This window comes from Oenanthe melanoleuca, chromosome 20 (assembly GCF_029582105.1).
Source record: "Oenanthe melanoleuca isolate GR-GAL-2019-014 chromosome 20, OMel1.0, whole genome shotgun sequence".
NCBI classification, from domain to species: Eukaryota; Metazoa; Chordata; class Aves; order Passeriformes; family Muscicapidae; genus Oenanthe; species Oenanthe melanoleuca.
Window position 1 is genome coordinate 305209 of NC_079353.1, and position 13914 is coordinate 319122.

Here is a 13914-nt window from a genome sequence, read left to right on the forward strand (position 1 = left end):
ATATACTTACAAGATTCTAAATACTTAAGAGATTCTTGTACATTAGCAGGGAACACAGGAAGCTGCTGCTAGCAAGCAACTTCAGTGCTGTGAATAAAGCCATAGAATATAGCTGTTTGCTTTTTAAAACATTGTTTATTCAGAACACTCAATGAGGACTAGGGCTTCAATGGCAAATATTTAACCAAGAGCACAGATTCCCTCACATAAGCACAACTGTCCCAGCCTACTTGGGGGAAACTCATTATGATGATAGAAGATAGGAGATTTAGCCTTCCTTTACTTAACCCAAGCTGTTGAAGTTTTTTGAGCAAAGGAACCCATACTACACATCTGTCTCATCTCCTTTTTGACAGGAATAAGTTTCCAGAATATTTGGGTACTGCAGTACACCTGCACAGAACTGCAGTCTTTCAGTGCAGCCAAAATCATATGGAGAACAAAGCATTTCAGTGCAACTCACACTATAGAGAAAACAATCAGCCTTGCCCAGTCACAGTGGAGTGGTAACCAACTGTGTTATCCCAGGAAGCAGAACAGTGTGCACTTATTGCACACTGGGTAAGTGCTGCCCACCCAGAAACGAGCTGGGGAAACACAGATCCATGGGGCACGAGGGGTGGAACAGGAACACAGATCCATGGGGCATGAGGGGTGGAACAGGAACACAGATCCATGGGGCACGAGGGGTGGAACAGGAACACAGATCCATGGGGCACGAGGGGTGGAACAGGAACACAGATCCATGGGGCACAAGGGGTCGAACAGGAACACAGATCCATGGGCCACGAGGGGTGGCTCCAGTGCAGCAATGCCAGCATGCCCAGGGGAGCCAACAAACCAGAGTTATGTGGTCTGCATTTGTGAGGCCAAGCAGAGCTGAGAATGCAGCAAAGTACAGCAGTACTTTCATCAGTGTCATAGATCAAAACTTTTATAACTGCATCTAATCCCAGTGATTATATAGATGATATTATTCTTGCACGTTCCTGTCCAGTGTGGGAGGTGGGGCAGAATTCTTTCTTGGGGGCTGTCTTGTTAGAAGGATTAAGTTATGGCCATCCACATCATTTATGCAGAAAATATTTCACACTCCAAATTTCACTTTTAAAAAATTTAATCCCACTACAGCTCCTTTTACCCTGACACAGTGCTGTAGATCCTCGCTCTCCTCTCCTCGGGGCTAACACCATTCAGCTATCCAAAAGCAGTTGTACAGAGATTCAGGCCATAAGATGTAGGTCAATGACTGAAGAAACTGACATTACTTAGGACAGCACATGAATATTTGACGTGTGCACCAAGTTAAACCTGTGCAGGAATGCTCTTTAAACTAAGGCCCAAAGATGAGAAAGATCCTATCCCTCAGTGCTTTACTCAAACATAATGAACAAAACACAAATTCTGCAGGGTTGAAGCTGCACTTCCAGAACTAAGACCACAAGATAATACTGTGAAAAAGTGCCTCAGAAGGGCTCTGACTGCCAGCAGTGCCAGCCAGGACCACGATCTTCTCCTGCCATTACCTAGGGCGTATTGCTCACTACTGCTCTAAGGAAAACGGCTAAGTTAATGAACACAAATAAATAAAAGACCTGTTTTGATTTTTTCAATACATGAAAATCCCATTTAGCTAACACTGCGAATACATTCAGCTGAAAGAACTGGAATTAAAAATATATGTAGCTTGAATCTACATTCTAGCCTGCAGCTAAAAAAATCCTCAAATTCAGTACTTAGGACAGAGGAGTTTTCTGAGGGATTTTGGTTTTGTTTTGTCTGTAGGGTGGGGCTCTTCTACATCTTACAGCTTTTAGAAGAAAACCTCCCTGCACTAAGACAGAACCACAGTTCTAAATGAAGCTAACTGGCATACAACTGGGACTTCAATTGGAAAACTCAAATTAAAGGCTCCGAGTTCAACTACTGGAGAGAGGAGGGTTCAAGTAGAGACTAGTTCATAAAGCAACCACATCCTTGTCATTTATATTTTAAGCTACACAGTTTGCCACTTTGGTGAATCTGAAGAACACTGAAGACAAACTGATTTTAAAAAGCAAACAAACAAAAATCTTGCCAGAAGGACAGGTCAAAAGGGGCTCAGGGTATAAGCCCTTTTAGATGAAACCAGAGTTTAGTCTTTATCTAGGAAAACACCAGAAAAAATTCCTGCCCTGACCAATTTTTTTAGAAGTCTCTGCAGAGACTTCCTTTGCTTTGATTCTTGATCTCTGTGTGATCACTAGTTTCTTCTTCTTTTTTTTTTTTTTTTTTTTTTTTAATGATGTATATGTTATCTAGTAACTTTTACTGCAAGCTGTCCTAGTTATTTGCAGGAGTCTGGTGGTACCCAGATGAATTCCACATTTAGAACCTATATAGGAAAATGGAAATATCCAGATGGATTTTTTTCTTCTGAACTAGCCCGTGAATAATTTCAGAGGCAGGTATAATTGTTTCCACATGCACAGACACACCCGGCACAATCACAAAATTCTGTTTACCATTAAACAAAGACAGATGTACAGTATTTATTTGTAAATAACTGTCAGTAAGGTTAGATTTTCCAAGTGGGTGTAAAAGCAACTTCTAAACAAGAACCACCAAAGGGACGAGGCGCTGAGAGAGCGGATCAGCTCCCCGGGCCGCTGCGGCCACCCCGCGGGGCCGGAGCGCTGCGGGGCCGGCGCTGCCCCCGCTCCGCGCCGGGGCCGAGGGACCCGCCGCGCCTGTGCCGGCCCCGCGCTCGCCCCCGCCCCGGGCCTCTCCAACACAAACTCCTTCTCAGCGGCGCGGACCCGGCCACGGATACTTCCACAACTTGTGCCCCGCCGCCCGCGGCCCGCCCGCCCGGCCCCGAGGGCGCTCCCGGCCCCGAGGGCGCTCCCGGCCCCGCGGTGCGGCTCACCGACTGCAGGAAGCGGAGGGTCCCCACGTAGTCGCGCTCGGTGCTGAGGATCTCGTTGAGGACGCAGAGGCGGAGGCGCAGCTGGCGGTCGGTGTCCTTGGGGCAGCCGGCGGGCTCGGCGGCGCCGGGGGCGCCGGGCGGCTGAGGTGGCGGCTCCATGGTGGCGGGCGGGCCGGGCGCTCTGCTCCCGCTCCCTCAGTAGCCCCCCATGGCCCCGCGGCACTGCCTCGCCGCGGGCGGAGCCCTCATAGGAGCCGGGCACTGGGCGAAGCCCGGCTGCGGGACATGCCGGGATAGCGGCGCGGCACCGCCGAGCAGAGGGGCCAAGGGAAGTCCCTGGGGAGAGAGGGGAGCGGGGGAGGCAGGGACGGGGCGGGCGCAGGCGGCGGAGCCCGGCCCCGCGGGCCGGCGGAGGGCAGCGGGGCGGGACCAGCGACGGCAGCGCGGCTGCCTCGGCTCCTTGCTCAGCATACCCGCATAGCGCCTGGCTCCATCTCCTCGAGCTGCGCACCGTCATAGCGGCCTGTCCTCCTCACACACACAGCGCCTCACACACAAAACACACACGCACACACACACACACACACACAGCCCCTCACGCACACAGCCTCTCTCTCTCACACACACACACACACACACACACACACACACACACACACACACACACACACACACAAAACCCCTCACACACACGCACACAGCCCCTCACGCACACAACCTCTCACACACACAGTCCCTCACGCACGCACACACACAGAGCCCCTCACGCACACAACCCCTCACACACACAGCCGCTCACACACACAACCCCTCACACACACCCACACAGCCCCTCACACACACGCACACAGCCCCTCACGCACACAGTCCCTCACGCACGCACACACACAGAGCCCCTCACGCACACAGCCCCTCACGCACACACACAGAGCCCCTCACGCACACAGCCCCTCACACACACAACCCCTAACACACACGCACACAGTCCCTCACACACACGCGCACAGCCCCTCACACACACGCGCACAGCCTCTCACACACACGCACACAGTCCCTCACACACACAGCCCCTCACACACACGCGCACAGCCTCTCACATACACGCACACAGCCCCTCACGCACACAGCCCCTCACACACACAGTCCCTCACGCACGCACACACACAGAGCCCCTGACGCACACAGCCCCTCACACACACAACCCCTCACACATACAGCCCCTCACGCACACAGCCCCTCACACACACGCACACAGCCCCTCACACACACAGCCCCTCACGCACACAACCCCTCACACACACGCACACAGCCCCTCACACACACAACCCCTCACGCACACAGCCCCTCACGCACACAGCCCCTCACGCACACAGCCCCTCACACACACGCACACAGCCCCTCACACACACAGTCCCTCACGCACACACACACACAGAGCCCCTCAGGCACACAGCCCCTCACACACACGCACACAGCCCCTCACACACACAGCCCCTCACGCACACAACCCCTCACACACACGCACACAGCCCCTCACACACACAACCCCTCACACACACAGCCCCTCACGCACACAGCCCCTCACGCACACAGCCCCTCACACATACAGCCCCTCACGCACACAGCCCCTCACACACACGCACACAGCCCCTCACACACACAGCCCCTCACGCACACAACCCCTCACACACACGCACACAGCCCCTCACACACACAACCCCTCACGCACACAGCCCCTCACGCACACAGCCCCTCACGCACACAGCCCCTCACACACACGCACACAGCCCCTCACACACACAGTCCCTCACGCACACACACACACAGAGCCCCTCAGGCACACAGCCCCTCACACACACGCACACAGCCCCTCACACACACAGCCCCTCACGCACACAACCCCTCACACACACGCACACAGCCCCTCACACACACAACCCCTCACACACACAGCCCCTCACGCACACAGCCCCTCACGCACACAGCCCCTCACACACACGCACACAGCCCCTCACACACACAGTCCCTCACGCACACACACACACAGAGCCCCTCAGGCATACAGCCCCTCACACACACGCACACAGCCCCTCACACACACAACCCCTCACACACACAGCCCCTCACGCACACAGCCCCTCACACACACGCACACAGCCCCTCACACACACGCACACAGCCCCTCACGCACACAGCCCCTCACACGGCCTCGCAGCCGCGCTCCCCCATCCCGTCCCGCACACAGCCCTCACTCACCTCCGTGGCTGCAGAGCCGCTCCCCGGCCCTGCGGCCGCAGCAGGAGTGCCCGCAGCACAAGGGACACTAAGGTGCAGAAATGGCTCTTCTGTCGCTGCGTGCCGGGGCTCAGGGGGGAAGCACCGGGCGGAGGGACTGGCCAGGGTGACCCCGGGCTCCGTGCCGGTCTCGGCTGCGCTGAGGAGCGCTCCGGGATGTGGGAGAGCATTGCAGAGCGGCTGTGCGACATGGACGGGGAAACGGAATCTCCACAAGCGCAGATTAGACTCTAAATTCACTGCTTTTCTTTCAAGTTATTTACATTTAACCTTTTCTTCTGAAAGTCACTACAACACTTTCATTTATTAACTCATTTTGTGTCCAGCTGATCTCTTTTTAAAAATCATCTTTCTTTTTATAATTATTATTTTTTCTGTTTGGGGCAGGAGGCAAGACTTTCTTTTAAAAATCATAATTGAATAACAATGTACCCTGCTAGGAGAAATCACCATCACCAAAGCTACGCCCCCATCCTGTGGCTGAGTAAGAAAGTTGATCGTTTCAAAGTTGTTATTTTACTATCTCTGTTTCCCGTGTTTTCCTCAAAAATCCTATAATAATTTCATTTCTCAGCAAGTTCTGAGACAGAAGCCCATCACAGCTCATAGGATGTTACCGGGGCGATGCTGCCACCGCTGGAGGGTGAGTGCCTTTTTGTCACCGTGGTACACAAGCTACACTGCTTCAAAACACTCCTCCAGCTTTAGTGGCAGTATTGAAAACTGATTACTCTGTAAGGATTTTAAAAAGGATGTCACTGGAAGGATTAAAACAATAAGGAAAAAGGCTTCCATTAAAATTAAAGGCAGATTTTTCACTCCTTTTTAGAAAGTGTTTTCTTTTGGCTGTAGGAAAATTCATTTTGGTTAAGTCCAAATTATTGCAGATATGCACATAATCCTTACTTTTAAATGGATATTCCATTATTTGCTAGCATGGACTTTTATTTTAAAGACAAATAATATGTAATTAGCCAGCAAGCTCTTTTATTATTGAAGGGCTACTATCTGATAACTGACTGAAACTCCATCTGAAAATGTTATTTCTAGCTTGTTTTCTTTTTGCTTCATTTTAATTTTTTATTTTTTAAAAGGAAGAAATTTACAACAACTGTTCAGTTTGAAGAGAATTTTTACTGCCAATATGTGTTTTCAAGTGCGCACTTCAAAAGCAAACAAAAAAATACTGTTACTTTGTAAAACAGTCAGGGAGTCAATTACAATAGTCTGACATCAATTACCGTGAATTCAAGGTTTTTCGTGAAGATGTAATTAATTTTCACATGCATGTATGTTGTTTGCAGCTGTTACATTTTTATGTCCTTTCTCCAGTAGCAGCAAGGTGGTAAGGTTTCCACATGGTATCACAATACCAAAGAAAAGAATCATCCACGATGTGTTTGATTGCACACTGGCAGTATTCAGCCTTGTAGAAGAAAATGTTATTCACTCTTGGCCTGCTGAAGGCTCCAGGAAAGCCCCAGAAAGTTGTGTGAGATGACTCCAGCACCTGTTTATTGAATGGCAGCAGCTCATTTAAATCTGTAGATACACAGAGTAATTCTAGAAACTTCAATCAAAATTATGTAGTTAATAGAGATTTCCATGTGTGTGATTAAAATCAGATTCTGGTCAGTGTGCAGCGGACAAGAGTCACCTTCCACTTGCCCCTATATAATTCATTGCAGATAACTGATTTTTCTAAAGCCACTGATTTATTCTAGCTAAGAACTAATCCCTTTGATTTCTACAAACGATTAATTTTCAAGCAAGATATATGGAGGTAGTTTGCAGTGAGCTTTGCAGAAATAATTTCTTAGCTTCCCACTCTTCAAGAACCTAGACTGCCAGTGGAGCATTTGCATTTCTCTTTTTAACATCTGCCTAAAAATAGACTTAAGATAAAGATGCTCAGGTAACTTGACAGCAGAGTGACTTGGAACAAATAGAGGCTTAGAACATGGTGAACAAAGAAAAATAATTGCTAGGAAGGGTTGGATGGAATTCTCAGTGATTAGAGGATAATATAATACACACATTTGGTTAAACTCTGAAAGCACTTAATTAGACACATGGTGTGTGGTAGAAGGACATAAGTATTACATCCACTTGAAAACAGGGGAACTGAGATGCACAGGTATGAAGTGGCTGCCCAAGAGTGCTGTAAACACGTGCAAAACAGAGCCCACTTAAAGGGCCCCACAATGTCACACGAGTTTCCAGCCAGCAGCTCTGATTGTACCCTGAGGTTGCTGCGATGAAAGCAGTGCCCAGGGCTGGGCTTCTCCTTGGCGTCCCCACTTGTTCCAGAACTCCAGTACCCTAGACAAACTGTCACTTCATGACCAAAAGGATTTGGGATTTGAGAGGAAAGAGGGAGGTGCTATAAACCGTGTCATGGGACCTGCACACAAGCTTTTGTAAAATGTTACTTCAGTGTCTCACTTGGCAGAGGGACACACAATGAGAATGGCGAGTTGCAGCCTTCCCAGGAGGTATGGGGAGATGGACAAAACTTGTTTAAAATATTCTTGGTATTGAACTCACTAATTACTCGGAAATACAGCTTATTTCCTTTCCAGAGGTTTCAGATTTGTGCCAAATTCTAAACACATATAATTGGGGAAGAAACTTGTGTTATTTTGTACAGTCTGTAGTCAAGCCAAAACATTCAATTTCGGAACACACTCTGAGAGAAGGCAGTATTTGCTATTACTCACTCCTCTGATACCTCTTTTCTTTCCACTGCCTGATTCACTTCTTTTATCATATTTCCCCTCTTTTGCTCTTCCTCAATCATACCCACCTACTTAAAACTAATAATGTACTAAAAAATGCATAATTAGATTTTCATTATGTTCTTTCCTGACATAATTTTTGATTATGTAATTAAGGGTTCTCACTGAGCTCTTGAACTGAGAGAAGATTTTTGGTTTAATTAATCAATAGTCCTTCTCAATTCAGGGTTTTTTAAGTAGTTTTAAGTCAGCTGCAGAAAGTGTTTCTATCACTCCTGACATAATGCTATATGATCTGATCTTTACCCTCTAAAGCCAACAATGGAGAAGCATTGCCTTGACAGCAGGCTCAGGTATATTTATCTAAAGAAAAGAAGATGCATCAGACTTCAATATACTGGAAGGAGGACAATTAAAAAAAAAAAAAAGCAAATTCTTTTTTTTTTTTCTTTTCAAATTGGAAGTTTGTCAGATTTTGATTAAATTAAACTGGAGTTGTTCCAAGTGATTTTTCCCCATATGAGACCATCTACAAATTTGCAACTCCTTACATTTTTCCCTGACAAATTAACATTCTTACAGAATTTATTCTTTTGGGGAGGTACTTGAAAAGACTGCTGGAAGCTTTGCAGATTGTATGCATGTAGGTATTTGCCCTGAGCTAACACAATCAAGGTTCACTTGCTGTATTTTGTTCTCTGTAAATACATAAAGTAAAAATAATGTGAAAAATAGTGCTTGTTTTTGTTTTTGTTATAAATTACCTCTTACTGACTATGTTTGCATTATTTCCTCTGCCAGTACATCAAGCAGGAAAAGCCACCTTCCTCTGTGTCAGCACAACCAATGTATAGAAGTTGTAATGAGAAACTGGAGGCTGGAACTATGTAGCCAGTTCAAAACTCGTGGTGTTTTCACAACTAAAGCTGGGAAGAATCTTCTGTGGAACTGAGAGTTGAAGATCAGAGAAGAAAATCTTTTATGGCACATAAGTATGTGTGGAATATGTGGCATACATCCACCTGCTCTCCCTTTCTCCAGTTCCACTCTCTGCTGTTCCCGATGCACCTGAGTGGTGGTGATGATTTTGGAGCAGGGGATTTGCACTAGCTCAGCAGTCTGTCATTGCTGCCGTCCAGTGTGCTGAAGGGCTTTGGTGAACTGTTCTCAGCTTAAGATCAGAGCATGCCTGAGGGACGGACTGGGCTGGGCCCACGCCGTGTGCTAGGTGAGGAAAAGGAGCAAACCTCCCAGAACGAGCTGCTGCATCTCCTGCATCTCTGGCACTTGGTTTTCCCAATGCAGCTCTACAGAGATGGAAGTGTTGGCATTTGTTGTCTGCACCTGCAATTTTGGTCAGATTTTCTTTCATATACTGGAGTATATGAGTAAGCTAACATGCATTTGTGAGACAATATTTGAATTCTTCTCCACTAAATACTATGAGTAATGGAGGTCTACATTTGATAAATTAAAGATCTTTGCTAAGGATGGGCCGAGCCAGTTTGATATCACATCAGCACAAAATAGAGAGCTTGGTCATAATACATAATTTTGCCATTTATAGGCTCCCTGTGCACCTTGTATCCAGTATGAAACTCTCTCCATGGTTATTGTAGTGCACAAATTTTGTATCTATAAGACTGAATTCATGTAACTGGGAAATATTTAGTCCTGTGTGTAACTGTGTTTTTATTGTTGAACTTGAGTTAACTGAAGTGTGAGCTACCCTTTTGACTTTGCTGCATGTTTTCACCACTTCCTTTGTGACACTGTGGTGAACAGTATCAGGAACTGATCAGCTGATCCAGCTCAAATTAACTGGAAGGCAAATAAACAAAAGCTCCTTTTTTATTCAGATTTGCTCCCTGACAGTATCAGGGTGCAACCCCCCAGAGCTACTGGTATGAGAGGAGGTGTTCAGTCCTGTGGTAAGGGCAGGGCTGGGCAGGGCTGGGAGGATGGGATTGCCTCCTCTGGCAGTAACTCACCTGAAGATCAGTTTAAAGCCATTTGTGAAACTATAGCCTAGCACAACTACCTGCATCAACACTGGATGCAGACCTTGGAATTATACCACTTTTAAAAGGTCAGTGCATGGGCTGTGAGTTCACAGTGTAGGGGGAGAAAGATATTCTAGGAAATCATCACCAGCTCGAACAGAATACTAATCAACTACAGCAGTCTCACTAGGGAGGGGGAATCAGACTTTTTTGTACTATTGATATGTTCAGAACAGGCTTTTTTCCTTTTCTCTGGTTGATCTTGTGCAGAAACATTAAAAGTATAGCAATAAAAATACCCTTAAACTGACAATGTCACTCATGAAATCACAGAACATTTTCATTTGAATTACAGTGTAAATACAAGTCTTGACAGGAAGCCATTGGTAACAGTTAGGAGGAGGCACATGTGCTTTGCCACAAAAGATGGAACTGTAGGCTCAATGCTATGCTGAGGCTGCTTTTCAAGGGGAAAAAAAAGGATAATTTGATAATTTTGTTTAAGCAAAATCTACTTACCAAAGTCAAAGGTATCTGTCTCTGGCTCACACAATGCCTGGCTTTTATAGTTCATAGGGACACCCTAGTGTGCGGTGAGCATAAAGTGTGCAGAGCTAAGCAGAATGCTCTTTCCTGTCCTCAGGATGCTCTGAACTGGATTGTGCAGTCACTTTTACAGCTTTACCTCCACTGCTGACTTCCGTGATGTTCTATTACATCAATAGTCCCAGATGCTTGAATGGACCTCCACAATTCAGACTTTTCTGAAAGTCCTCGGAGACTTCTGACAGCAGCCCTGAGCTCTGAGTCCCTGGGGAAGGTGACAAAATGTCTTTTAAGCTTCCTTTCTCCCAAGCACCAGGAGAGAGAACGGCTCTGTAGAAATGTGCAAAGTCTTCTCTTGGAGTGGCTGATGCTCTGTTGGTGGCTTTCGCTAGACCTGTATTGTCATCGTTCCAGCACCAAAGTCCCTGCAGACTCTCACCTTTCCGGCGTGCAGACTCCTATCTTTCCGGCGTGCAGACTCCCACCTTTCCCGTGTGCAGACTCCCATCTTTCCGGCGTGCAGACTCCTATCTTTCCGGTGTGCAGACTCTCACCTTTCCCGTGTGCAGACTCCCACCTTTCCCGTGTGCAGACTCCCATCTTTCCGGCATGCAGACTCCCACCTTTCCTGTGTGCAGACTCTCACCTTTCCTGTGTGCAGACTCCCACCTTTCCTGTGTGCAGACTCCCACCTTTCCCCCTGCAGACTCCCACTTTTCCTGTGTGCAGACTCCCACCTTTCCCGTGCTCCTCCAGAGGGGTGGAAGGCAGTGGTTTGTGTGTGAAGTGTGGGCTTTGGCTGGAGTTCTGTTTGCACACACATGGCAGCAAAGCACACTGGTGTGAGTGCTCACACAAACAGCCCATGACAATGCTCACTTACTAAAGGGTGGAACGGGGTGAGTTAGTAATTTTGAGTCCACATTTCATTGCCATGATGATATGGAAATTATTTTTCCATTCTACTAGCTGAACAAATTACAGAACCATTTCAGTTTCAAATTGAACATGCTGCTTTAGAACACCAGACTAGGACAGTTAACAGGTTCTTTCCTCTGTGTCAGTTCAACATACTGCAAGCCAGTTTTTTGTACCTTTGCTTTTTGGAACTTTCCTTGAAATGGTGATTGGGACTTATGTGATGAAGTACAGAGACAAGGGGAAACTTAGAGCACTAAAATGGCAGTTATGGAAAGAAGGCCAAAAGATATAATATAAAGATAAGACAGAGATGTTCAAGAAGATTGTGGAAAAATTTTCATTGGCAACAGCATAGAAAAATAATTTTGCACTTTATAAACTGAACCAGTCTGGACAGAGAGAGAAAGGATCTGTTTCATAGCTCCAAATTCTACAGATACTCTTCAGTTTTGTCAATATGTTTCTTCTGATCTGATAACATTTAATCTCATAAAGCATTTGGGAAATTCTTCAAGGACAAAGAAAATGACGCTTAAATAAAATAAGAGTGATTGGATAGCTCACTGCACCTGTTGGGTTATGCATCTTAAATCTAGTCCAATAGGAAGAAGATAAAATAAGCAAAATCAAAACAAAGCTCCTTTTGTCTCAATGAAGATGCCTCTAAAGAATATTTAACCGCAACTCAAGAATAAATGAGCTTAGTAATGAGCAGAGAGAGGAAGTCCTTCCTGCTGAAAGGAAAGGAAACAAGCCTCCTTAAATGTGAACCAAGGAGCCAAGGAACGGACTTTGTGAAAGACATGAGGAGCTCTGCACACACATGAATATACTGTATGGTAAAGCTAGGGACATTTCTTGATGACACTCTGACTTTCTTAGAAGAAATGATGAGACATAAAGGTCAGATTAAAGGTCAGGGAGAAGATCATTTATCATTTTAGTTCTTCGTAGAGCTACTCATATCTTCTGACTGAAGTTATCCTGATAGAAACCTACTACAATTGTAAATCAGGATCTTCAGCATTCCGTTTCCTTTGTTTTTACGGAATACAAGGTTTCTATCAACAAAACCCGCCTCGTTATACAGGTACCTTGGTGAAAAGCAGAGTGCTGTGCAAAGCAGGCTGTTCTATGCACACACACCATGTGGAGCAGCCAATTCTGTGCCATTCAGACACACACAACTCTAACTAGCACTTGCTTGTGTGGTAAGTGAAGTCTCATTATCACCTCTCAGACAGGAAATTCGGGAGTGAATGATTATCCAGCCCCAGGTCTTCCACCTCTCCAGCATCTCAGGCTGTGGGAGCTACTCAATTGCATTTGCATCTTTCCAGACAATTACACATCTCGCTCTGCAGGCAAAAGCAGAAGTTTGCAAAAATATTTTTCCCAACTGCTCCCTCACTCTGGTTGCTATCTTTTAAAAATAAACACACTTTTTGTTGTTTTCAAAACATGCTGTTTCTAATGTTTCTCTGTATTTAGGTACTTGCAGACTTTCGTGGCCTAGATATGGTTCTAAACTGTAAAAGGAAAATAGTTGAAAAATTTCAAGCCTGAATATGTTAAGCTCTTAAAATGACTGTGTTTAGGGCTGCTGCTATCAGAAACCCACACTGGTCTCTGTGAGAGCAGTGGTTGTTCAGTAATATGAGCCATGAAGACAATAATATTTGAGTATATGAACACTTCGATTTAAAGTCTGATCTCCAGATTCTATTGTGTCTCTGGTTGTCTGAACACTGTTACATTCCTAACACATCCTTCTATGGTTACATATTCTTTGTTATCATGACAAGGAATAGAAGCTGCAGTACAGCATCGAAGGGTCTGTGTCTACTGCTGCCCAGCACATGTGATTCATTGCAAAGCTTTCATGTGAGTCTGGTACCACTGCTGATCTCAGGATTGGCTCTTTCTGCCAGGACAAGTGAAAAGAAAAAAATCTCTAACGTGGTTTTTATTGAAAGGTGGGATTTTAACAAAATTATTCTGTGGGATAAGTGTCTGCTTTCTTCGGACAGGCTGCTTATCCTTTGAAAAATGAAAACTATGAAAACTACAGATTTGGGGTATAGCCAAAGTGTGTATTTCAGATTTTTTTATAAGAAAGTTCAAGTTCACTTGTGAGAGAGAGAAATGCAAATCTGATCTGACCCGATGGCTTTCTAAGGAAAGAAAAATTTAATTTGTATTGACTCAAAATTGTATAAATCTCACATATTCCAAATGTTGCTATTATCCTTCATAACTTCAAGGTAAAATATTGGGTTAAAAGGTAAATCCCTGCAGCAAGCAGAAGTGCTGCAGTCAGGTTTGAGAGCTGGGTGGGGCTGGGAGATGTGCAGGGCTGGCTGCAGTGCAGGGCTGGCTGCAGTGAAGGGCTGGCTGTGGTGCAGGGCTTGCTGTGGTGTAGGGCTGGCAGAGGTGCAGGACAGGCTGCGGTGCAGGGCTGGCTGTGGTGCAGGGCTGGCAGAGGTGCAGGACAGGCTGTGGT

At 46.2% G+C, this 13914-nt stretch overlaps 1 protein-coding gene across 3 annotated transcripts in view; it reads right to left on the reverse strand.

Moving 5' to 3' along the window:
• PREX1 (phosphatidylinositol-3,4,5-trisphosphate dependent Rac exchange factor 1) overlaps positions 1–3263 on the reverse strand; it is a 116693-nt gene extending 113430 nt beyond the window's left edge. For all 3 annotated transcript variants that reach the window (XM_056507750.1, XM_056507749.1, XM_056507748.1), the window contains exon 1: positions 2909–3263. In XM_056507750.1, coding sequence (XP_056363725.1) covers positions 2909–3067 — 159 coding nt within the window. In that variant the 5' untranslated portion in view covers positions 3068–3263. The remainder of the gene's footprint in view (positions 1–2908) is intronic.
• Between the last annotated feature and the right edge of the window lie 10651 nt (positions 3264–13914).